Below are 27,295 nucleotides of genomic sequence, written 5' to 3'. Positions count from 1 at the left end.
ACATTGATTCCCGAAAAACATATGCAGGCCTGAAGCCGCCATCAAATGGCACAGCAGAATAAAGATGTGAAAAAATAATATGCGTTGGACATGCTCCTTATTAAAATAAATTAGACACTCCATACACCCTGGTCCAATATCTTGACGTGCACACAATATTACAAAAAAAGGGTGCAACACATCTGCAAAATAACATTTGTTTACTATGAATTAGCATTTATATTAAAATACTTATGCTAGAAGCCATGTTACTGATTGTCGTGACCTTGATATCTTTTTTTTCCAGCTGATAGATCAGCACTAATTGGCTGAGATGTCACTGGCTTTTAAGTGTAACCGTATTGTGCTTCTACATTTGTTCAGTCCCTCCCTTGTGGGAGAGAGAGAAGACTTCTTACTTCATCTGTAAAAGCTGGCATTCTATTAATAACTGTGAGCAGAAACATGTACGCTTGTGGTCTCGAACATTAATTGAATCATGAGTGTCCTGATTTGTTTTTTGTATTTTAGGCCTGGTCCAGAAAGACAATGTATGCAGATCTTTGGCAACGTAAAAAAAAGCGGCAAAATCTCAACTAAAGCAATTAGTTTTCTTCTTGGTTCTTTCGGTAAAGTCACGTAGAAGGGAAATAATAAAATAATAAAAATAAAACATAATAAAATTATTCTCACGACGTTTCGGCCACAACGCAAGCAGCCGTCCTCAGGTGAAGAACAGGTCTGTCGGAAAGACAGCGTCTGAAAGAACCAAGAAGATGAATCCCTGCAGTCACGAAAGCTTTCAATCGAAATTTAAAGCAATTAGATTTGTTTTTCTACCAAACTGCCTTTCTGCCAACTTATACATCTGATGCTTTGCATCGGACTACAGTATATTGCATATGGATTTGCAGTACTTCATCACTGTATATAGGACACTTCATCACTGTATATAGGACATTTGTTTTCTGTTTCCTCTGGTCACAGATCCTTCCGGCTGGTGGACTGGCCGATTACGAAACAAGCAAGGCCTCTTCCCTGGAAACTACGTCGAGAAACTCTGAGCTTTCTCATGGCTCGCATGTGCTCTCATGCTAGTTTGTGTGTGTACGTGCGTATGAATGTATGCACCGTTGTGTGTGTGTGTGTGAACGTTAAGCCCTTTTTGCATTTGGAAACATGTTTTTCTGCTGCACATCACTGTTCCTACTTTTTTACATTGGATTGTCAATCTATAATTTTTTATACTCATGTGGTTGGGATTTTAGAATCATTGGCAGCCGACTCCAAATTGGCTGTTTGCGTTCACGTGATCATATTCTTCTCTGCCAGTTTTGTCGAGTGGCATAAGTGGAATACAGTTTTCTTGCTTGGTTTAAGTTGGATACTATCGACTGGTATCCTGCATCTAATGACTTATGCATTGCAGCTGTGCATTATGAAAACACGCTTCCATATGCAAATGCAACCTAATGTTCTGAAACCTTTGCATCGCAGCAAAAATCTACGACCAATGGTGACCTCGCTGGCTGTGTGGGATTCCGGACTGATTAAACTATTTAGGCAGTTTTTGCCTGTATAGTACAAGTAAGCAGCACAAGCATTTTCAATGTGGTTTGTAACCAAATGTGCCTGCATGCTTTTGCATGGATGGTCTGCTGCCATCCTGCCTAGGATTTGTTATCAATTCTACCGGTACATTCCTTCTTAGCTAAAAATCACCTCTGCTCTGAAGGTTTTGTAGTGATTGTCCAGCGAATAGCCCACAATTGGACATTGACAGGCTACACTTTTCAAAGCCCCTTTGTTACAGAAACATAATAATTGCATGAAATTACTATGTATAAACTCCAATGGTTTTGTTTTACTAATCACATTACCTTACGCATAAGAAATGCCTTTTTATAATACAGTACTGTATATTGGTCTTTTACAGAAACAAAAATGGAAATACCATATTAAATATACACACACAACAATCTTTTGTGGGCTATTAACCAGTTATGTTGTTGCAACGGAGCAAAACATTTCTCCAAAATATATTGTCCTCATTTTACACCTAATTATTAGCAATTTAGTTGTAAAAGCAATACACCCACACGCCTCAATGTGGTACTAATTAAAACCAGAATTATTTAAGTGACTCATTTTACGTTTAATTATTCTCATGTAAAGTATCTTCTGAAAGTGGAATTCATAACCAAAGTTGGATGGCTGTAATACAAAACGTAATATTACCATCCAGTTGACTAACATTTCCACTATCAGCAACTGGAAAAAAAGGTCATCAGGGTCAGAATTGAACCAGGTGCACACGTTTACTTGCACTGAGAGCACATGTGTGAATGCTGGAGCCCTATTTAAAAGCGCAGGATAATTAGATTGGAGGTGTCAGACAATACAACGTTACCATCAGATCCCAGGCCCTTTGGGTGAATCCAAGAGCAGATCTCACAAAATCACACGTCTCCATTACTGCTGCTGCTTGACCGAGGCGTGAAGTCTGTTTCTCGCACAGTACTGTAAATGCATACGAGTGATATTGTTGGATGTTAGGTCTAATGCTGAAAGTTGTCTCTTTGCGTAGCACAATCATACCTTAACGGTTGCCTGATGGACTTGCTTATTGGTTGCAGGGATCATTTGAACGAGTGGTAATTTTTAAGCGATACGTACGTTTTTTTATATTGAAAATGTCATGGAAGCTGGAGCACGACTGTGTTTAATGAATCGGCATGATCATTAAGAGAGAAACGCCAGTGAGATAGATGCAAAGGGGGAGCAGTCGTTAGTTCATGTAAATGTAATGAGAACTGTAAAATTGCATTACAAAAAAATGATGCATGAAATCTGCATGCAAAACATTGCTGTGTATGTCCAGAGGACAAATCAAAATTTAAAACGCTTAAATTGTGAAGCATTAGCCTTTTTATGGAAGCTGGAGTACGTGGTGTAAATTGATTGCACGTTTGCTTTCCTGCAAACACAGAACACATCGTGGAGTGCCTTTTTACTTCGTTTCACAGCGTGAAATTATGGACCTTGTAAATTACTCACACAGGGAATGGGTTGACTGTAGATTGAGCTTAACATTCATACTTTACTACAGTGAGTGAGGAGTGACAGGGATTAGCTCACAATGCTGCTATATCATTGATCAGAGTTTGATTCCATGCCTGGGCAAGGGCCTTATTTCGTGCAACTTCAATTGGTTTCTGTAGCCCTTGAGACTTGTTCTCAGGTCAGCTTGACCTGAAAAGAATGACTAGGAAAGGAAATGAGCAATCAATGTGCATCTGGCCACACATTCTATGCAACTGAGTATCTACTTGCAACATGTCAACACATTTTTCCTTATTGCTTGTCATTTTGGAATATGCATTTTGTGTGTAACAACAATATGCGCTACACGTATTGTATAATTATTGTAGACTAATAAATACATTTTCAAAAGATGTGCCTTAAGGAAAACAAAAATCTCAAATCAATTCCAGTATCTCCTTGCACAAACAAAGAATGAGGGCTGCTGCTCACCTCCATAAGTGGCTTAGGCCACTGGTGGAAATCCCATATTCTCCATGCATAGATAGGCTAATTTCTATAGGACAGCTGTTGACCTCCCACAAGTACTTCCTGGTTTAGCCACCCTGGTGGGATGATAGGCTGTGTCGGCCCCATAGCCATGATTTTAACGAGCTACGTTCTGCTCGTGAGACAAACACTCCAATGACTGTGCCACCCACTCTGGATTCCAAGATGAGATCATTGGCTCCTGAACAGCACTTGGAGGTTCGCGAGTCCGTGACTATAGGAGCAATCTCTGTGCATCGAAGCAAATGCCTTTTTCGTGTACCCTATAGAAACGACAATTATATTGCTGCACCCACACAGGGCCTGACTTGAGTAGGTTTGCGATTGAATTAGTTGTTGCGGTCGTTCGAACGCGGTACTGTACCTGCACACTGTACAGAATGTATGTGTGTGCTACTGAAGTGCTTTACGTTGATACATTTTCTTTGGATAGGTTGGTCCATTGTGCGTGCCTTAGAAACGCTGTGGTCCGAATGCACAGTTTAAATTATATGTACGAAACGGTAAATGGAATCACTGGCGGTAAGCATTAATTTAAACATGGGGAGTGTCCTTTTTTTTTAAACTAGCTTGAACGTTTTACCAAAAGTGCTCATTTAGGTATGTTATGCCTCGCGTTATCTTTTTACGAAATTTTTTAAATTGGTACGGTTTCCATATATTTTATGCTGTTTTGATGGTCGCTTTAACATATACTGTAACTTTGCAAATCAACCCGTTGTATTAATACTGTAGTACAAAGCAAACATTGAATTGTTTGATCCTCAAATGGGCAGGTTTGGGTTTCTATAATAAAAGGAATGTGACTTTACTGTATTTGCGTTATTTGTCATGTGCTTTTCATTGCATAACATTTTTGAGAGCACACCACAGTCAACACACTATAATGCAATTCATGTGTGAAATATCAATCATGGAATATCTCTTAATTGTTCTATTCCAAACTATACACACCAACGTGCTGTGATAATTATGGGTAAAAGCAGGGGCGGTTTCTTCATTAGGGCGATTGGGCGACGCACCACCAATGTCATTCAACCACAGAGTCACGCTAGCCGTCACTGTGCCTCTGGATATAGTCCAATCAGCGTCATGCTACGTTCTGTGGAGTACCGCCTCTTTTTGGGCGATTTCCCTCCAGCTGAGAATCGCCCCGAGTGGTCCCATAGACTTACATTCAAAGATGTTTTTTTTCGAACGGGGGCGCTGCAATGCATTCTCTATGGCTTCTGGGAGGTCTTGCCCTAACGTGCTTACGTCATCATACGTGCTTACGTCATCATACGTAAGCACGTTTCATCCAACAATATAATTTGTCGCCAACTAGTGGAATCTTTAATAAAAGACACTTGAGTGGTTTGTTTTAATAGTGAGTATAGAAAACAAACAAGATGTATTGTAAGAGTCACTTTATTTTTCATTAATATTAAAGAAGTGAAGTTGCCTTTACATGCTTAAGCTGTTAATTTATCCATTGCATGGGTGGACCTTATCCTTATCAATCATCCAGACATTTGCCCCCCCTGAGAGATTTTGCAGGAGCCGCCACTGGGTAAAAGCATATACAAGCAGAAGGTCCATTCAGTCACATCTGGCACCAAAGCAGCGTTTGTTTAACAATCCTCAATGCCGGGTCTCCTGTCCAGAGTATGCTTGCTTAAAGTAATGCTGCTGGATAATATTGGTTTGGAAAGCCAATAGGCCAATGGACAAAGACATTTTATATGTATAGAAGAGAGTTCTGCTCATATTTGCTTACCTTCAAAAGTGAGACAACCGATTTGAAGAATTATAGATCATTAGATTCTTATCACATTGTTCACGGAGGTTATAGGGAACTACAGATAACATTTTGGAGGCCAACTAGCCACATGCGCAAGTAAGATTGAGAAAATGTATTTCTAACATTTACCAAATGCATACTATTCATAAAATCCTGGAATAGGCAAGTACATATAAAATAACATTACGGCTGGCATTTACGGACGGAAAAAGACATTGATGCAGTAGAAACTGAAGCCGGTATCCAAGCTGTTACAAAACAAGGTCCTAATAAAAATATTATAATTTGTCAATGATCATTTATAACGATGGAGATGAGCTCTTACCAAGGCGATTCAAATGATCATTAGAGATTAATTGTTGAATATTGGATTGGATAAATAGTCATGAACATAAATGGAGATAATATTAATCTGGTAATAGCTATTATGAAAACCAATTAAAATGAGTGACAGGAAATTATTGCATAGTTGAACTTGAGATCAATATGAGCAAAACCAAAGTGACGTCCACGATTTTTTTTTCTAAACTAAAGAAAATGTTTGGAGGTGACAACTATAAGACATGTTAGGATGTGTATGTCTAGGACAATTATAATTAATTTTCAGTTTAATTTATTAGGTACTAGCTTTACTACCCAGGACTTGGATTCACCACGCCTGGCCGCCTTTGTCTCCCCAGTGGCGATGTTCACACACACCACACCAATTACTCGTTTGAGGCTGAGTCGACCTAGGGGAGGCCTAGGATTGGTTCGAATTGTCACCGGTGGTGGCCGTGAGCAGGAATTGAACTCGGGTCGCCAGGTTAAAAGCACAGCGCGCTAACCACTACACTATCGCTCCCCCCACACACACGTGCGCGCGTCCATAGGTACACATACACGCGCTTGCTGCAGACACACGCAACTTTCAGGGTGCGTACGGCAGTAAACGACTCAAAGAATAAAGCAATGCTTCGCGAAGAACACCTTAGACCTGCAACACATTTGCGGAGAGTTGGGGGGGATGCGTGACATGAGCAGGCACACTGCGTGACGCTTCCGCACACGGGTTACATGACAGATGTGACGTCACAGCTCACTTGCCGTGCAAAATATATGCATTATTGCGCCCCCCCCCCCCCCCAAAAAGTGTCTTTTTATAATTTTTGCAAGGTGTACATTCTGGAAAGTACCCACATGGCAAATTTCAAGTTTGTTGCATGTCGGGAAGTACGCTAAACATTATGAACAGACACACATAATCACAACTTTGCCTTTTATATATACTGTATGGAGATAGCTCTGCGAGCCATGCGGCTCTTGACTCGGGTGCAAGCGCAACAAACAGAAACATGAACAAAGAACATCTTAAAGTGACGACACGCAACAGAAACATCCAGGAAAAACCAGCAAAAATCTTCTGAAAAAAGCACCGTATATAAAGGTTCAAAATTTTTTAATTAAAGGCTTGAACAACAGAATCTAAAACTTTCCTTTATAACTGCTATTGTATATGGATAATAAACAGAAAATGTATTAGAACCTTGAAGTGCACTAAGGAGCATGGCATGATGCATGATTGGAATTACATTGAGAGACCACTTGCAACAGGGAATTTAAATTAGAGGTATTACATTGACTTATAAGAATAAGCAAGCTTGGGCAGGACACATTGCAAAAAAGGGATGGTGGCTGATGGACAAGATCAGACAAAATTTCAATCAAAGGAGAAAATACGCCTGAAAGGATGACCACCGTGGAGACGGAGAGGTGCCATCATTCCCATATTAGGAAGTCACCGGAGCTATGCACCTTGAAATCTAGATTGAAAACTAATTTCTTTAGAACTGCTTTTTGTGTCGAGTTTGTTGTCCCCCCCCCGCATCTCCGATTAGCAGTTGACTACGTAAGTTCAACATCTACCTTAGAGGGATGGTGACGTTAGTAGATAGAAATAAGTCAATGATGATGCTGATGTCAAATACTGTAATTTTCATGTAATGTTCCCTCTTCCCCCCTTATGAAGACTTCGATGTCCCTCACGTGGAATTCACACAACGGCTGCAAAGCTGCTTCGATATGCATCTGGTGTTGGTCACCGAATATAATGCGTCACCTGTGGGTAGGCCGCAAAATTTAACTTGACAGTGATGCAAAGCAGATGCCACAAGGCACTTCAAAACAAACTGTAAATACCAAATGGGTATATTTGGAATGTTAAATTTTACTTATAAGACAATAAAAACACATTTTGTAAAACAATATGACATCTCATACGTAGGTGAGGACCAATAGCATTGCAAGGCCAAAATGGGAAAATAGCATTACATATGATTTGACAAGTAAGGTATGTTATTATAAGATGGGAGTAGGCAAACGTGAAATGGCGAAACAGCCTGAAAAAACGTATTTGATTCACCCAATATTAACTTGATGCACCTGGCCATTAAACTGTGCCTTGGACAGACAGGTGGGATGCATTTACGATGGGTGAGTCCAAAAGGCCAGGGGGGTGTTTTGACATCTGCCAAAAAATGCAGTTGCAGTATTTAACCCTTGGCTGCACACGTCATGGCTGATGTACAGAGACGTGTTTGAATTCAACTAGATTTTTCCTTGAATTGTAAGGCGCTACAGAAATGAATATGCACTCCCGCTAACTTGTGCCTGGTGTCAACGTAGTCTTACAATTCTGGTCATACACGACTTGTGTTATGATCTGTCGAATTTGGTAATAACCCCATGCTAAATGGTTACTTTGCTGTGCAAAAAGACGGTTGTTCGGGATTTTATGGCAGGATAAGGTAAGCGGCGTTGGAAGTTAATTTCTGGAATATGGCATTAAAGGGGCAGTAGATGTAATCAGGAAAAGTATGTTATGATGAGTGAGGCACAAAGTGGAAGGCAAGGTTATTTAATACAGAAGTATAAGTGGTTATGCAGAGGTCGGTAACCTAAGAAATCTAAGGATTGTGGAATACAGTAAGAGCAGACATTGGGGGTCGGATGGCGACTTTGCAACCGCAGTGGAATCTAGCAGAAGGAAGAAGGAAATTTCGAGGTGTGGTAACATCAATAACCGTGGACATGACCTCTAGATTCCACGTTATATACCTGACTAACTATTGCACGATTGAAGACGTTCAAATACCTAGTAAAGAGCATTACATTATCGTTTGTAGACTATCATTTTTTAAAAACATTGTGCCTGAATGAGAATGTCTTACAAATGGTGATGACAACAGTGATTTCCCCTATCAAGAGGCAAACTCTCACAACATACCAGTGGCATTGCAGGCGTTACAGTCACACTCCATTTATCCGGGGTAAATGGAGGGGTGGGTACCTCGGTTCCTGATATCTGGGGTCCAAAACGGGGATTCACTCGTTTATCCGTGGGGGAATGACCACGAATAACCCCAGATAATTATAGTTTGTCGGACTCTTCAGCGACTGAAATATTCCTCCAAAACAGGTGACATCAGCTGTTAGAGTATTTGTCTAAGTTCTCGAGGTTTGGGCCTTATGCAGCAAGGTGGGCTACGTCATCTGCATATATGAACTTACAAGATGATGTACATGGCAAGTCACTTATATACGTGTTTTAAATAGTGAAGGTGCTTGCACGGAGCCTTGGAAGGAGGCCATTGCTCATAATGATCTCGTGGCTGTGTCTGCTGTCGAATAGGTCTATCGCAAAGAACAGCATCTGATGATGTTGGCCAAGGGGCCGTCCATAAATGATGTCACGCGATTTTGGACGATTTTTGACCCCCCCCCTCGTCACACGGCGTCACAAACAGTCAGACCCCCCCCTCAAATATGACGTCACAAAGCTCTGCCCCCCCCCCTCCAAAACCATATTTCCATTTTGAAAATAAAACATGCTTCAAATCGCTTTATACTATTGTCATTGTAGCGCTGCACTCTGATGTTATAGGAGTGTTTTTATAACAATTAGTGTTGTTATAACAATTCTATATTTATTTAAAGTTGCGCATTTTGATGTGACGTCACACTTCTCAAACCCCCTCGTCACACATTGTCACAAATGTCTGACCCCCCCCCACCCCCAGGTTCGTGAATTCATTTATGGACGGCCCCATGATGCCGCACAGTGTCGTGGGCATCAGAGAGGTGTAAACACATGCCCACCGTGTCTCGCTTTTGGGGCTGTGATCCTCGCCACAGAACAACACAGGAGTGGTTATCATTCAATCAAATTGTCAAAGTTGGGCATTGCGCATGCGTTGTCTTCTCACTCCTGTCACTGGAGGGCCTCAGGACACCCCAGGTTTTACTCAGCGCGCCCCACTATCTCTCGCTCGTCACGTCAACTGCACACAATATTCCATAAGCCCTCTCCCTCCCCTTGCATGGGGGGAGGGGTGGGGATTCGACTTATAGAAATCATCCAGCGGCATTGCAGAGTAAGTCAACTCTGCAATGCTGCTCCAAAAGATGTCCGAAATGAATGTTGTGTTTCCCGTTGGTCAGACTGAGCGAGGGATTGGCACTACGTTTGACCTTCACAGTGTCCCTAGCCGTGTCCACGAGTCTCGACTGGAATCTCCTTGGACTGCGGATCTGCATACCTGTCAACCCATGCTGTTTACCCCGTATTCTTGTAAAGGGAAATTTAGTTTTCAGGTCCACACGGCGTACAGCCGTTTCAATACGGGCAAAATGTGTTTTGTCTGTTTCTTTGTGTTTCTCCCTTGTGATGGGACGTTTTAGGATGAACGTTGATAATTATAAGGGAACGGGGTGATCAATAAGGTCTGAATTGGTCTGTAATAAGGTAGGGCACTGATTAGGGGTTGACAGGTATGCATCTGGTGGTCGTCCCCCACTTTCTAAGGAATGTCTCCATCAACTCCCACTCAGACATGGCCGTCGGTCATCGACGCAAACCGCAAAAAAAAAACCCCGACGAATGCCGACTGCGCGACGACTGAAAAACAACAACAAAAAAGGTTGAATAGATAGAGGAGGAAAAAAGAAAGAAAGAAAATTCTTTAAATCGGAAAGGGAATACATCAAGTGAGGGATCAGTAGGGGAAACATGGCCGTGCTTGTGTGTCTTGGTTCTAAGAGCAGGGTGGAATCAAATTCTGGCAAGCAAAAGCTACCTTTCACGATCCGTCCATCAGGTACTTGTATTCAAGCAATGTGCAAAACACTCCGGCGACACAGCAGCATGCAGGACTGGTGCCTGGGAGTGAATGCAGCACTGTGTGCAATGCGATGCGAGTGCTGCTGAAATTGGGCAATTGCTTCCGAGGGTTGGGTATGTGAAGGGAGCTTGCTCGCCATCATCACGTTAGGAGAGCCCCCGACGGGCGAACACCTTCAATAATGAAGTGCAAAAAACGCCACATTGGCATTTGCGCCCATACTTTATTTGGCGGCAGGGGGCGATCCACGGGTCTTTTCACTCACTTTACCGTTGACAACCCCGGATACTTGAAATTATTTGCCGAATAATTACATTTATCCGTGGTCCTGATCCCGGATAATTAGAAATATTTGCCGAATAACTCCGTTTAACTGTGGTCTTGGCCCCCGGATATATGGATGGCCATGCACCCCCCCCCCCCACCCGGATATTTGGAAGAGAATTCCGGATTTTGCCAACCCCGGAAAAAACGAATTCACGAATAATCTGGTCACTGAATAACGGAGTGTGGCTGTCTAGAAAGGTGTCTGTCAACTAGAGTGTAAACGTTGATGTTTAAAGCATCGGAAAATGTCCACCCTTCGAACAGAATGGCCTCTTGGTAGTTTAAACATTAGCTCCAAGTGGTGTCAGGTATTGAGTAATAATAATATAGTCTTGCAATGCGTATAGTATTTGCTCGCTCTCGAAGACAGAGAACGACTCAATGGCACGAGTGGGAAAGGGCAGCCAGGTAGTGAGGCAGGGCCAAACTACCCCTCAAGTGTTTGGTCCACGATATATTAAGGTGTAATTCAATTAATACGTGCTTACATGTGGGAAGAAAGCAGAGCCCTGGGAGAAGCCATACATGTGAAGTATTGGAAAATGACGGCAGGAAACTCCTTGACGGGAACACACTTCTTTTATTAAATCTTGACTTGTAACGATACAACGCGTGGCCTCTCTTCTTCACAATGCGGTCACCATACAACGGTACAACTCGTGACCTCTTCTCTCCGCCCTACGCTTCTCTTGACTCTCTTAGATTCTGTGCTGCTGGCTCTCTGTGCCTCGTGTAGACTCCGCGCCTCGGCTACACTCTTCTCTCGTCTCGTGTAGACTCTGCGCCTCTGCTACACTCTCCACTCGCCTCGTGTAGACTTTGCATCTCTCTCTGGCTACACCGTATGCATACTCGGCTCGTGTAGACCTTTCTCTCTCTCTCTGGCTACACCGTATGCATACTCGCCTCGTGTAGACCTTTCTCTCTCTCTGGCTACACACTATACATTACTCAGCTCGTGTAGACCGTTCTCTCTCTCTGGCTACACACTATACATTACTCAGCTCGTGTAGACCGTTCTCTCTCTCTGGCTACACACTATACATTACTCAGCTCGTGTAGACCGTTCTCTCTCTCTGGCTACACACTTATACCTTACTCTCCTCTACTCTCCATTACTCTCCTCTCCTCTCCATTACTCTCCTCTCCATTACTCTCCTCTCCGGGCTCTATCTCTGCACCTTCGTCTTCATTCTTAGATGGTTCCACTTCTGCCCCCCTACTCCTCTGTGCATCACCTTATATATCTCTTCTTCCCGGGAGACGGAGCGGATGCGGACCTCAACGTCGGCACCGCTCCTCAGTTACCCAATCACCACGCGCTATCTCTACGATCCGTTTCCGCCCCAGCGCGTGTTTCCACTCCCCGACCAATCACACCGCGCTGCCACCCGATCACTCCCTCTCAGCGCGTCACCGGCACACAGCCAATCAGCAGCACTACCCCCACCCGCGCACTGACGCCTGCTCCTCCCCGTCAGCGCGCGTCACCACACACACACCCGTACATACGCGCTGGCACACGACGTATACACCCAGCGCGTATCACCACTACACATGCAAGGGGAAAACACTCTTCTTCCATACGGATGGAACAGGTGAAGTCCGCCTTTGCTGTCCCTCCTTCTCCTGGCAAGCCAGGGTATGGCACTTTAATGCCAACATTTGTTTCATAACAATTGTGTGAGCCATCTACCCTCGTCTCCACAGTGCTGGATTACAGACGTGCACCACCACCTGCAAAAATGTTACCTTTTATGGATGGGAAGTGTAATCCTGAAAGGAATGTAATTATTCCTGTAAAGATTGTACTTGTCTGCGGCAGTACAAGCCATTTACCAGTGTTTAATGTGACTTTATATTTCAAATATAATTCCATGCATATACAAGGTGATACAATAAATATACAAACATTTACAGACTGCTTTGCCAGAAGGGCCATAACCTGAAAAGTTTTCTTATAACAGTATTGTCTTGTAGTATCCTGTCATAAGACAGCAGTCAATTTGTGGGACGATGCTTCGATTGAAATCTAGTTCACAAATGCCTTCGCAAGGCATATTTAAGTATACAAGTTTATACATTTGTGTATTGTTTGTAACAGTTTAACGTTACTTCAACAGCCAACAGAGGTACCACCATTCCCCGCAATGAAAAACAAATATTTAATCTTGCATTGAATCATAAATCTGAACGATAATTCATTAATGATTTTTTTCCCAATTCTCGTGTTATCGATGAAGGTGGTGGATTTAGAATTGTCATTCCACATTTACATTTTTCTAATTTGCATGTGTTACGTTGCCAAGCAAAAGCCTCGCAAAAATAACGACCTTTGTTAAAGCATTTAGAAAATAAAAAAAAGTGGCACAAGAAGCAGACAAATTGGATGCTGCGGGAGACAACTGTGAATCAATAGGTGCAGACAAGAGATGATGGAACACGCTTGAGGGGACGACCAAAGGGATGAGATGGAACGATGAAATCAGTGAACAGGTCCTGGCAAAAATGCACATTACAAGCTGCAGAGACCCCAGGGGCAATTTCAGCGACGTCGGAACACCTCGGCCACCAGTGGAAGGCGGCTAGTGGTGACACGCATTGTGCATATTGCAGCCACTGCAGTGCATATGAAAAGCAGGTGGGGGAAATGGGATTTCCTGAAGGTCAATGAGCGTGATGATGTAGAGATGAAATTAGGATGTGTGTGGGCGTCAAGGGCAGTGGAGGTACAAAGGTGATGCATGGCATTAATGTGGTAAAAGCTTTCATCCCAGTAGTGCATCGAGCACAGACAGCAAGAATGCCCATCTGTTCCACTCGCTTTTAATATGTTTTAAACTCCTTCTTCGTGTAATCTCAATGTGGCTGTTCTGAGTTTGTACATAATTTTGTATTAATTCTAAATGTGTTCTATTTCGGTCGCAGTTTGTGAGAGCTTGGATGACTGCGTCAACTTTTGCTGAAAACATTAAATTTTTCACAGTCTACAAAGACTTGACACTGTTAATTGGAATTTGTCTCTTATTAAAGCCCTGCACGTTTGCTGCCGCGGTCACTTGGCCTGTTTTCGTCATTTGTTCACAATAATCACTGGAACCATACATGCATATGTAACATATTGTCAAGTGCAATAGCATGATGAGTATAATATTTCAGTCTATGGGCTGCCTAAACATTAAACGAGTAACCCCAAAAAACAAATACTTATAAGAGACATTTAATGTCAAACAGGAGCTTGAAGCTTTGCTCATGAAAAAAGTAAACACTTTAAACTAACCGTCTCGTGCGTCCTGATTGCTACCAGTGACATCGTGAATGTTCAATGTGGCGACGTCACTCAGAGAGCTATGATGGAACGTCTTGGGATACATTTAAAAGCTTCCAACTATGTTTTGTTCTAAAACGCATGTCAAGTTACAACCCCAATGTTATCCCGATTGCACGATGGGCATCATGTCATTAGACAAAGAATCTATCCGGTAATCGCACGCAGAGCAGTGACACCCCAACCCTTTGTGTTACAGAACAGCCCGCGGAAGAAGATATCACAGAGGCCTTCAAGTGCCACGTGGTTCACACACAGTAGGGGGCAGTACCTTGATCTTGCATACCGAGAGTGATTTTAGTCACATGACAGTGAAATTGATATCTTAATTCTCAGACCTGGAATGTTTGTGCAATTAAGTGCAGCAACAAATATTCTGATATTGCGACCGTTTATTTTTTTTATTTACCAGTAAAATATCTTAATCGGAATGTGTTTATACTGGAGGAATCCGATGAGCTATAAAGCTCTGTTTCCCAGATGTCCAGTAGGGGCGGGTCAGAACGTTACAACAACAAATACAAAAACACGATGGGAGTACAAAGTATAGGAAATGTAAACAAATCACTTCCAACATTTTTACAAGTAAAACTAAGCTATGTTTATCTTTTGATTTAAAGCTTTCGTGACTGCAGGGATTCATATTCTTGGTTCTTTCGGTAAACAAATTCTTGCTGTGGGTTTCACACCCGATGATGATTGCTTGTGTTGCAATCGAAACGTGAGAATTGTATTGTATAGATATTTCATTATTTTATTGTTTCTCTTCTACGTGACTTTACCGAAAGAACCAAGAATATGTTTATCTTACCAGGTAAAGCACGCTGAGCTATTAACTTATTTTTCAGAAGCGACCTGGCCACAAATGATAGCTCAACAAAGTGGCTTATCACGTGGACATTTATAGCAGCAAAACTATCTAAATGCATATGCCAACGTTGGCATGTGGTTGGATCAACGTCGGCACAACGTTCCAGGTTCACCGGTGACCAGCTGAAGCTTCTCACTCTTGGCAGTCAGGGGTCACCGCATTGCAGCTGGCGCGTGGGTTTGCTCTCCAACACACCGGTGTGCTGAACTAGTAACAAATTTAAGTTTTCATGACCGCAAGGATCCATACTCTTTGGTTCTTTCGGTAAAGTCACGTAGGTATAAAATAAAATAAACATTTTAAATAAAATTAATTACATTTTTTTACCTACGTGACTTTACCGAAAGAACCAAAGATTATAGTAACTAATTGGCACGTTTTGCTCACGTGACAAACGTTACAGATTGGCTGTGTCGGGTGGTGGTGGTGGGTTGACGACACATTTATATTTACGCGATCTAACTCACACACACACACTGAGCTATTAACTCATTTTTCAGAAGCGACCTGGCCACAAATGACAGCTCAGGAGAAGGGGCACAAAAGTCCTGCCTGGGTGTCAACAAGTAAAAGTGCATGACGTCATCAAGCATGCTTGACATCCACACGAACATGACGCCATCGCCACGATACTTGTTGCGTGACGCAATCGTGAAGGAGCGCGTGACGTCATTGTCGCTGGTGACGAACGGGGGGGGGCGTAGCCGTGCGATGACGTCACACTTTAAATGGCAAAATGTTCCTTTGGAAAAAAAACCCCAACGCAACTTTTTATGGGTGGGGGATTTAAAAAGAAATTACTCACAACTATATTTTGTTATTATGTTCGTTGATGTCACTAATTGCCCTTGTGAGTTGTGTTTTACAACTTGCACATTTCCCACGTTTTCAAACCTTTAAACTGTTAAGGGGTGGGCGGGCAGGCTTTGTTACTGTTTTATCGATCAATAAGTAGCGATAAAAGCGGGTGTAGGGACATCCCAACCCACCCATATTTACACAGTAAAACACTGCTAATTAAACTTGTCTCGCTAAGCTCTTACACCATTCGAGCAGTGCGTGGTGTAAGACGGGCGGCACGTGGAGCACTTTAAATGCGTGAACGCACTTTGTCACACTTTGTATCCTCTTAGAAGTGTCTCGCTATAGCACGTAGGGTATATGTTTTATGTAGGGTCCTGCTTTGGGAAGTTGGCCCAATTCATTGGGCTCTTTGGGATAGGAAACCGGAATTACCGAAAATAACCAACTTCTCGCAGGGCTTATAATGCATAACACATACTTCCTGTACTCACCACGTACTTACAGCATTCAAATCAACAAGTACTGTACACAGGACACGTGTTGGTGGTGCCAACGCGTGTAGTAAGATACATACTCTTAGGTTATTTTTTCTGTAGGTAAATAATAAAAATAGGAAAAAGTAAGATTTCTATTATTGTATTATTATTAACATAATATAAAAAAATGTATGATTTGTTATTATTAAAATAAGAGAAATAATACTAATTCTTATTTCTTAGGTTTTTTCGGTAAAGTCACGTAGGTAAAAATAAATAATAAAAATAATAGAAATAATAATAAATCATGTATTATTTAATTTCTATTATTATTCAACATAAAAATAAAACATCATTTATTATTTTGTTTCTATTATTATTTCTATTAATAATATATTTATATTAATAATAAAAGCATTTATTATTTTATTATTATTATTATTTGTATTACTTATTTTTACCTACGTGACTTTACCGAAAAAACCTAAGAGTATGAATCCTTGCAGTCACGAAAGCTTCAAATCTAGTAGTAAGATAAATGTTTGGTGAGACTGTCACGAAATGAATGGGTTCAGAGTCGAGAGGCGTTTGCTTGACACACGGTATAATTTACCATTGGCAAGTTAAACCATTGTGCTAGTGTGTACTAGATCCACAGCGTTTGACGAATTCGTCTTAATACATAAGTACAACCATGTTTCATGTTGTAATATACCGTCCTGTACGATACTAAATTAGAACGTGATACAACTTAATTCCTCCCACGTGCTGATTCGGTTTCAACGTTCTCGGTTTAGGTTCAATCAACCACCACTCCCCTCCCCTTGAAACATTGCGAAAACTATCTTATATTCTAGATTTGAACTATCTTATATTCTAGATTTGAACTATCTTAAACACAGCCGCACGTGTAGAACCACGACACGTGAAGTGAGAGTAACGAGCTTGGTGGCGTTGTGCGGCCACATCGCCACGTGTTGCACGCTTCACTGAAGTGGCAGCCGGTCGATTAAAAGAATTAAAGGCAACCGAACAAGTTGCCTTGCATCGGACAAATTGCGACATTAACCATTAAAGGAGCGCAGCGTGCGTTATTTGAAACGGGGTGCACGTTTACACAATCAACTGTTAATTTACAATCGGCACAATTATATTCTTGGTTCTTTCGGTAAAGTCACGTAGAAGGGAAATAATAAAATAATATCAATATTAAACAATAAAAAATATAAATAAATGAGAATTTGTATTGTTTTATCGAAAGAACCAAGAACATGCATCCCTGCAGTCACGAAAGCTTTAAATCAGAATTTAATCGTCACAATTGTTTATTTTATTTAAAAACGCGATTTTAAATTAGCTCCGAACCCCTCCCCCCCCAATTTTTTTGTATCGTCCACCCTCGAGCCGCCGTAACGAGCGGAAATTGGCGTCGCCATGGAAACGTATCCGACCGTTGACTCGCCAGCCAATCGAAATCAAACCTGGCCGGCCACGGCGACCAATCAGGGCGCGGCGTCGCATATTTGAATCTGAGCCCGAGCGGCAACGAGGAACGAGGAGATCAGTCGCGGCTTGTCCTTGCTTGATGGTGGTGGCAGTAGCAACACGTCCTCGGCTTCTGTTTCGTTGACAAAGTAGACTGTTTGAAAGATCATATTAGTACTCTATTCGTTTTTTTACACCACAGCAGCAGTAGCAGCTTCGTTATATTTCTTTTGAGGGACACAAGCGAGCCTCCAAACATGGCTCTTCGTCGTGCTGCCGTGAGTACTTTGGTTCGATTGTGGTGGTGGGGTAATAGCGACGATGTTTAATAATGCTAGTACAGTACTTGGTGGTGTGGGCATTAGTTGTGCTCTGAAAAGGGCCCATTTAACGACGCCACCAATGTATTGTCTAAGATTAACGGATGAGGTTTTTGTTCTACTGTTCTGTTAGTGGCTTTACTGTGTTGATGGTAGTGGAGCGATGCGTGGTCCTGGACTGCTTTTATAAGTGACCTGATATGGGTTTTTATTTTATTGGCTCCGTCGATTTTTTTTTTTTTATAAAAGCGTTGTCTTCGTGTCTGCCTTTTATGTAATGGGATTGCTTATGTAGGGTGGGATATGGAACCTTTAAATTGTCCACATTTAACCCATCGACACGGCGAATTTAACCTAGCTTAAGTCCTATGGTGTTTGGAACTAGTTGAAATGTGGTTTTTAAATGTATAATAATATAATGTCTCGGACGTTGCTTTTCAGAACTGGCGAAAGCATGGCGTGTTCATAAAGCTTGCGTTTGTCTTTAGTTTCTACATGAAAATAGGTTTCCTATTGGACGTGCAGCCTTAATGATGGCTTTAAAATTCAAATGATGCCACTTGGGTTTTAAACAATAGGTCCGCGAGGCCCTCTCACTGGGGTGTGGCGGTGTACTCTGCACGAGGTCGCGCTGCTTGCTGTACCTAAAGTTCTAGATAGTTGCGGACTTTTATGATGCTAAACCTGGAGGTGCATATTTCACGTCTTTTATTGGTTTTGTAGTATACTGGTAGCGATGTGCACGTGAACAGAAGCGTTTGTGCGATGTCGTTCTAATGAACGCACGTATCCCGGTAGCCGAGCTGATGTGCGCTTTATGCGTAACAATCGTTTTAGTCTGCGGTACTACGTTGTGGCTAGTGCCGCAATATCTAAACCATTTAACATTCATTGGCGACCCCGAATCGACAATAGAGCTCACACATTCCCGCAAACGCATGCAGTGTAGTCCAGTGTTTTCAGTTTCTATGGGTTTGTATTGAAAGCCGCGTCCCCCTTTTCTCCTAAATTGCAGGCTGTTGAAACCTCTGAGAATGCGTTGGCCGGCAGGCTGACGAGGAAGGGCAGCCTACAGCTGAAGCCGACCGCGCGGGCGACACTCGGTGATATCAGCAGCAATACCAACAAGGCGATCGACAAAAAGACGATGCAGGTCTACAACGCCCACATCCGCACGTGCACACTCACCCTTCAGCCCATCCATGTGTTCGCGTGGGTGAAATTGAACTGACATTAAAAGTAAGAGTGGTGTATGAAATGCTATTGGCGTGTTCTTAAAAACAGACTGGTGTAATTTGGCTTATTTGAAGCATCTGCATCTTTTAAAGAACGCTTTTATGAACACCCCCTCGGTGGATATTCGATTTAGATGTATTTGAATGCAGTCGTATACACGTACAAGTTATTTGAAACATTTCGGGTGCTTATTGTATTCATTTTGCACAGATTAAGGAGCCAGTAGCCAAGCGGGTGCCAAGAGTGGTCCGATCAAAGTCGACCGTGGTGAGGGTGCCGCTCGTTCCTGCTGCTGCTGCGCCTATCGTGCCTGCTGCTCCTGTTGTGCCCGTGGTTACACTTGCCCCTGTGGCAGCTTGCAAGCCTGCAAGAATCCTGCTCGAAAAGGTAGGGTGTCCACTTGATAAGGCACAAGTGTAATGATGCTCTGTTTTTTAAACAAATTTACCGAAATGATCTTTGGGCTGTTTTGGTATCCTTAATGTTTACCATGTTTGCTTAGTACTGGTGTGGGATGACCAAATCATTTGGCCTATTTCAATAGCACCGACTCACACTTTGAAATGGGAATAATGTGTGTGCAAGTGGCAATGTAATGACGATGAGCAGTTGCTTTTTCTAATTAAAACGTTAATTTGCACCGTTTGTCCATATTTACGCTTTTGTTGAGACGCACGATGCATTTTATGCCTGACATTGCATGTTGCCAAATAGTTCAACCCATAGGAAGTGTAATAGTCTACACCAAGTTTACTTTAACTGCTCTACTGCTATTTTTTATTTATCCTTAACTTTGGCCATCCTTTGAAATGAAATCCCTTTTATTTGCAGATGCCCTCGCCCGTTGCTATGGACATCTCTCAGAAGGAGGAAGACCTCTGCCAAGCCTTCTCTGATGCACTGATAAATATCCAGGACATTGATGCGGAAGATGCGACGAACCCCCAGCTGTGCAGTGAATATGTGAAGGACATCTATGTTTACATGAAGACCCTGGAGGTGATGATTTGAGCTGAAGCAATATATTACAAACAAATTTAAAAAATGACTTTCAGGACAAGCAGGTGTAATTTTATACTAATGCATCACATTTGTTTCCTTTTTTAGAAAGAACAATTTGTTCAAGCCAACTACCTGGAGGGAAAGAAGATAAATGGCCGCATGCGTTCCATCCTCGTTGACTGGCTTGTACAGGTCCAAATGAAGTTTCGGCTGCTGCAGGAGACTCTGTACCTCACCGTTTCCATCATTGACCGCTACCTGCAGGTTGTGCCTGTTTTTTCAGCCTTGTAAAGTACCGTAATTGCAAACTGCACATTATATTGTTTTGTGTCTACATCCTGAAGTTGACTTTTGTGTACAGCATGGGCTTCAAATGTGGTTATTAAATTAGTGTACGTTGTTCTTTTTAATGCTGGAAGGTGGTATGCATACTGAAACGTTAGTACAGTACATATCTGATATTGGAGTGGTGCAGTTGTTTCTAATTTTAATGCTACAAGAAGTTGACACACACATGGTGAGATTCTTAATCGTCCCAAGTCTCTTAAATTGCAACTTGTAGGTAGTTCAAGTGAATACCATAATGCTAGATTTTCATCCCTAGTCATCAGATGAAGTTTACAACTGGCCCATGACTTAACTTTTGAATTGCAGAGTTCCTTGGTCTAATTTGGCTGTTAAATCCATGTCTTGCAGAACCACGAGGTGCTGAGTGGAAGCCTGCAGCTGGTGGGTGTGACTGCAATGTTCATTGCAGCCAAGTACGAGGAGATGTACTCCCCAGAGGTGGAGGACTTTGTTTACATCACGGACCATGCATACACAAAGGCTCAAATCCGTGCCATGGAGCAGGCTATACTTTTGGGGCTGAAGTTCAACCTTGGACGCCCCCTCCCACTACACTTCCTTCGTCGGGCATCCAAGGCTGGCAGCGTGAGTTTTTGCACTTTACCCCTTTTTTCATATCCTTTTAACAGGCTGTAATATTTTGCATAATGTTTGGAATTCCTTTTGCCTTTAGGTTGATGCAGATAAACACACCTTGGCCAAGTACTTGATGGAGCTCAGCCTGGTTGACTACCACATGGTGCACTTCCATCCATCTCAGATTGCTGCTGCTGCCCTCTACCTCTCCCAGAAGCTCATGGACGATTCCAAATGGGTATGACTGTGACGTTGTCAATGCAAAATGTTACGACCCTTGTTCAACAATGATTGACTATTTTGTACTTGTGCCTTTTCAGAATCTGGATTTGCAATACTACACGACCTACACTGAAGAAGACCTAATGCCTATTATCCAGCATCTTGCTAAGAATGTAGTGAAGGTCAATGAGGGAGTGACGAAGCAAATGGTACGTGATTGTTAATTGGCACAGCGTGTGCTTGTGTTAATTAAACCTGTTACTTGGCAATGGGTTTATTCATAGTTGCAGCTTTTTGAGAAAAATTGGATGGGTAATTTAATAAACCCCAATTACAGCAGGGGGGGGGGGTCCTTACTGACTGACGCAAATTCTAAATTGTCTTAATGAAAAATGGACAACCCTTTCCCAAATGTAGCTGCGCAAGTGTTTTGGCATTATTAATTTCAATTCTAGCAGTAGAAGGTCCATTGCATAACTAATGCCTTACCAGCAGCCAATCCTAATGTTTGGGTTGAGCAATGGTACCTTAACAGATTAACGGTAAAGTGTTTTTAATGCCTTTGTCTCTTGGTAAAACCCTGACATTTTTACCAGGCCACGAGAAACAAGTACGCCAGCACCAAGATGATGAGCATCAGCAAAATTTCTCAACTCAAGTGCCAGCTGGTGAAGGACCTGGCAAAGCCACATCTTGAGAAGAAGTAAAACAGCTTTATTCCAACGCCAATGTGCAGCAAAGACTTGGAGTGGCTGCAAGGTTTCCGCCATTGTGCTGGAAGTTAATAAGCCAGTTGACTTGATGCCCTTGATTAATGTTGAAAAGTTTTTGTAATGAGACTTCGCAGGATGGCTGCCGAGCCACTAGGTGTACTGTTGAGCACCATGTGCTGGTGTGTGTATATAGCCTGCCATCTTTAGAATGCATTTTTATTTCCACTTTTATTTCATCTATTTTACATTCTGTACTTTTACTGATTTTTATTGATTTCGCTTTAATAAAATGACGTTTCTTTGCGCAATTCTCCTGCATTTCAGAAACTGACTTTTAATGGTCAAGCGTATTCTTAATAGCTTGACTGGCCACGTCAGGCGTTTGGTTCGACTAATTCGTGCCAAGTTGCAGTTGAATGAGCACATTTGACCTTGGAGCCTAATGGGCAGCCTGACACTTCAACCTTGGAAACTTTTGCCCAACACAGTAGCTTCAATGCTTTGACCGTTCAGTATTGAACTTTTAATATAAGTCTGGTGCCAGTAACGTTAGCCTGGTCCTAGAAAATGTGATAATGGTGTGAAAATGTTTAGGATTTGTAAGGGTATGTATGCAAACTGGTTTTAATGCTCGATTACTGCTTGGTTAGCATGCGATTTGCGACATCTTTTATTCTTTTTGGTGATGTGTACATTAAGATAATTTAAAATTGACTCGCCTTCTTAATAAACTTACGACATGCTGTAAACCGAATTCCCACATTTGTTTCTGATGAGCCATCTTTGCCAACACCTTTGCTGTACATTTGCTATTGGTGGTTAATGATGTCTACAGGCATGCAGGAAAATGGAATTTTTAGCTAACTGAATTGATGCCTTAACCCACGTTAGCTTGCAGCATTAAGTCGTGAGGGCATGCAAGTGATGGCTTGACGTTGTTTTATTTGACAGCAGATAACGCGGTTTGTCCAAAGGACCTTTTCATTTTAACTTGAACTGAAAATACTTTCATAAAAAAAATAGCACAGATGTATCCTGAATTCATGCCTAATTTAGGTGTATTGGATTTCTCTCCAGTTTCAAGATGGTGCAGGTTTTCTATTAACGTCGCCCTAACCTTGTTCTTAATGGTTCCAATTTACAATAAAACTATTTAAATTGGCTAACTTCGACTCGCTTGAATGAGAACCATGGTGCCTTAATTCTGTCTGAACTTTTTTGACTCTTGCCGTTTAACTTTAACCAAATACTTGCACCATTTTTAGGCTACCGGTTGGCTGACCTTTAGAATTAATCTAATGGCGGTATATACCTACATTAATTTAATACGGAAACGTTTTACTATTAACTGGGCTGTTCCACATCAAATTAGTACAGGTAAGTTTAACGTTGCAAATATTTGCCTCTATTTGAAAGACCGTTGGCCCAGCTATCAATTGAGGTGGATAACATTCTGTACCTCTTAAACAATTTTGGAACACCATGTCACTTGCTGACATGAACGTTAAGATAATGCAATGCCATATTTTCGGTGCTATTCCTGTGACCACTAACAGGAAAAATGTACAGAATTGACAGACTATTCAAAACCGGCGTCTGGTATGGTGATGTCATAGACTCGCTTAACCAAATTTGGTGTGGCAGTGTTGTCGATTTAAAATTGTTCATGAATGCACGATGGGCAAGTCATTGCATTGTGTACACGGACATGCTTCGACGGCATCAAACGAAATGCAATTTTTAGGTTTTTCCTACGTGGCACTGTTAATATTAACCGTGAGGTTTAGTTCCCCCAAATGTCCACAGAACATTTTTACGTAAGCGTACGTAAATGACAATTATACGTAAAAATTACAACTGCTGTATTCTGAGCATGGTTTATTGCAAATATATGCAACAGGTTATTGGATTTAATTTCGGTTCCCTTCAAATTAAGTGAGTTCGTTGAAATAGGTGGTACAGTGTGTGCATGCAACATTCGCATGAGAATACTATGCATGGACACGACTATGGGCACAAATGAGCAAGAACTGATACCAAAAAAGTACACTTTTACCAGGTAAAGCCCACTGAGCTATATAGCTTTTTTAGAAGCGACCTGGCCACAAATTATCAATCTAAGTGGCTTGTGGACATAGCAGCCCAAATAGTCTTAAACGCATGTTGATTCTAAATGTGAAAGGAAAAACCGGAGGGACCCAGAGAAAATCCAAGCCATCACGGGGAGAGGGAAACTCAAACACATGCCATGCTACCAGGCGAGGCATTTAACGGCTTTTCAGTGATGCCCCAAACATGGATTAAAAAAATATATATAATCTTAAACTACATGTTAAAGATACCTATAGTAAAGTACAATTGGCATAAAATGTAATCCAAAAGTGAATATTAAGTTTATTTGTAAACCTATGGGAAATTGCTTCACTCGCAAATGTGTTTGCGGGTTCTGTATGTTCCCCATCATGTTCGACGTTTCACTCCACGTGTTGGGAGCAACATTTGTTTACTTTCAAAAATTCCCAACCAACGCTTCACTTGGCATACTGATTAACACAAAATAAAAACCCAACCCGTGTCTATTAATGACATACTGTTAGGAGAATACAATCACAGTTCAGGAGACCTGCCTGAGATTAAGGATGTGGACCTGGTTGGTGGAGGGAAGGATTTGAAAGTAATGGTCGGTGGGATATATGTTTCGTGGGAAGTGGTAGTGTCATGGTAAGCGAACACCACTACAAACCGGGCAAATACCAAGTTCGATTCGCGCACACGGCCAACATCGTTGACGAATATCTGAACCACGTCTGGGCCTCCCCTAGGTTGACTCGTCCTTAAATAAGAACACCGTGCGGTGTGTAATCAGCCATAGAGACAGAGGTGGTGTGGTGCTGGCTACCCACCCCTTCGTGTGTCGTGATTGCCTAAAGGTTGCTCGCAAATAGCACTTGCCCCAACAATGTTATGGCTATAAGGGGAATCTTTGTATTTTGTGTTTCGTGTATACATACCTGTCAACCCCTTATCACTACCTACCTCATCAAAGACCAATTTAGACCTTATTGGTCACCCGTGCCCTTATACATCTGTGTTCATCCTACAGTCCTATCATAAGGGAGAAACACAAAACAATAGAACAATTTTACTCCATTTCCCTGTACAAGAATACGAGTAAACCGTATGGGTTGACAGGTATGTTGAATCGCTGTAGAGCATGTGCAGTGGGGGCCATGAGTGGAAGGGGGGAGGCAACAGGATGGGTAACAAGGGAGCGAATTGTGGTGGGTGGGAAATCGTGGAGGTGGGTTTGTTGGACCCGTGGTTGACAGAACGGGGGCTGGGTGATTGGGTTGATTTGTGGGTGGGTGGGACACGGAGATGATGGAATAGGACTCTGTGGTTAGTGGGAGAGACTCCAGAATGGATGCTTGGAGGGTGATGAACCAGCATGTTTTGGGTGGGTCCTGGGATGGGTGACAGCTGGGGGCGGTGCGTGGGAACACGAGGCTTTGGAGGTGGAGTGGGATAATCAGAGGTATGGTTTGAGGATTCATATACAGAACATGGTGGGTGGGACCAGGGGTGGGGCCTAGTGTGGGTTTGTAGCTCGAGGGTTCATCTGGTGCGTTGGTGGGTTGGTGAGATCCGGAGGGAACTGGTCCATGGCTTAGTGGGTGGGCGGTGAATGGGTGGGACTTGGTCATGGGTGGGAGGGTACCCCGGTTTCCTTAATGGCAGAGGCTCTTCGTGCTGAAGTGGAAAGGGACCCCGGTTTGCTAGACTAGTGTGATCACATAGTAGGGGGAAGGGGGTTGTGGTGCGACCTGGGTTGGGCCTGTGGGATTCGGAATGGGTGAGTGGGACCTTTGTTGTAGGTTGGAGGGACCCAGTGGTGGCTTTGGTTAAAGTGGGCGGGGTAGGTGAGGGAGGGGCACCGGGGTAGGTGGGAGGAGCCCTGCGAACGGTAGGCGGGGCCCCCCTCGTCATTTAACGGAGGGGGGAGGAGTCTATCGGGGTCGGTGGGTGGGAGGGGCCACACTCAGCGTCGTTGGGGCAGCGGGGATTGGTGGGATGGATCATGTGACCGGTGGTGGGTGGGGTAAAGGGGCGGGGCCTCGTGGTAAATGGGAGGAGTCTACCGGGGTAGGTGGGCGGTCGTTCCCCTCCCCCTCAGTCCCGGCGGGCGAACAAGGAGACGCCTCGACCCCTCCACACACAACCACCGCGCACGCACCGCGCACGGAACAGCGCCTCTCGTTCGCACGGGAAGAGAGCGGCGTCGTCAATTCTCGCTAGCACGGCCATTGATCGTGGCTAGAGTGTGTGTGAGAGAGAGAGAGAGAGTTTTCTTCCGACGGTGTTGGTTAAAAACAACAAGGGCCGCGATGATGAGTAGGCTCGTGGTAGTCGTCGTGTCGAAATCGGGAGTTTGATGGATCGTCGTCACAGGCGGCAGTGGCGAGAGGGAGGAAAGACGCTCGCTTCGTGTTGAGTAAAGGAGACGGGAAACGCGAATTCTCTACCCCACCCTCGACAACGACGGCAGCGGCGGCGGCGACCAACCCGAGTCGGCGGCTTCGTTCACGGCTGTCGTAACGCGGTCCTTTATCATCTAAACAAACCACAAGAACGACGAGTGCTGAGGCGAGACTTCTCAGAGCTCCATTTGCAAGGAGGGGAGCACCGCGGCGGTGGGTTCCTGCCTCTCTGGGGCTTCTCACCCCCCCCCACCACCGCCACCACCGCCGGGTTTCTCGGCCTTGTTGTTTGCGGTGTTGCGATCGTGGAATGGCCGCGAGCTTGTGGGGTTTTTTCAAGCCGTGTGGTGTGTGTGTATATGTGTGTGTGTATATGTGGTGTTTGGGCGAGCCGGGGCGAAGGTTTTTGTTGTGTGGCCGAGGCCCTTTTGTGACTTCGTGACGCCCCAAAGGCCTTCCTCCATTCCGGCCTCCCTCTTCGCCTCGCTACTCAATAGCAGCAGCAGTCCACGTCACAGCGCTTATCGGGTTCGCTCTCTCTCTTGTTATTCATCGTAACTTGCTTTTCGTTCGCACGTTTAGGTAATACACACACAC

General features: G+C 43.1%; 3 protein-coding genes across 5 annotated transcripts in view; all 3 read left to right on the top strand.

Annotated features, from left to right (window-relative positions):
• Window positions 1–4,338, top strand: part of LOC144954614 (unconventional myosin-Ie-like) — a 112,093-nt gene extending 107,755 nt beyond the window's left edge. The window contains exon 28 of the mRNA XM_078885074.1: window positions 967–4,338. Within this exon, the coding sequence (XP_078741200.1) occupies window positions 967–1,043 (77 nt within the window). The 3' untranslated portion in view covers window positions 1,044–4,338. The remainder of the gene's footprint in view (window positions 1–966) is intronic.
• A 13,522-nt stretch (window positions 4,339–17,860) lies between these two features.
• CCNB2 (cyclin B2) lies at window positions 17,861–22,772 on the top strand. The gene is made up of 9 exons (XM_078879205.1): window positions 17,861–18,081; window positions 19,139–19,276; window positions 19,570–19,746; window positions 20,191–20,358; window positions 20,467–20,625; window positions 21,058–21,294; window positions 21,383–21,523; window positions 21,606–21,716; window positions 22,104–22,772. Exons 1-9 carry the CDS (start codon window positions 18,061–18,063, stop codon window positions 22,212–22,214), a joined length of 1,263 nt encoding a protein of 420 aa, XP_078735331.1. The 5' UTR covers window positions 17,861–18,060; the 3' UTR covers window positions 22,215–22,772.
• Window positions 22,773–26,401: 3,629 nt separating this feature from the next.
• The window catches only part of RNF111 (ring finger protein 111), a 36,692-nt gene continuing 35,798 nt past the window's right edge, over window positions 26,402–27,295 (top strand). For all 3 annotated transcript variants that reach the window (XM_078885061.1, XM_078885056.1, XM_078885050.1), the window contains exon 1: window positions 26,402–26,911. The gene's annotated coding sequence lies outside the window, so the exon portion shown is untranslated. The remainder of the gene's footprint in view (window positions 26,912–27,295) is intronic.

Source organism: Lampetra fluviatilis, chromosome 3 (genome assembly GCF_964198595.1).
Source record: "Lampetra fluviatilis chromosome 3, kcLamFluv1.1, whole genome shotgun sequence".
Classification (NCBI taxonomy): domain Eukaryota; kingdom Metazoa; phylum Chordata; class Hyperoartia; order Petromyzontiformes; family Petromyzontidae; genus Lampetra; species Lampetra fluviatilis.
The sequence above is the reverse complement of the archived record's forward strand: the minus strand, read 5'-3'. Positions and strand labels throughout refer to the sequence as shown.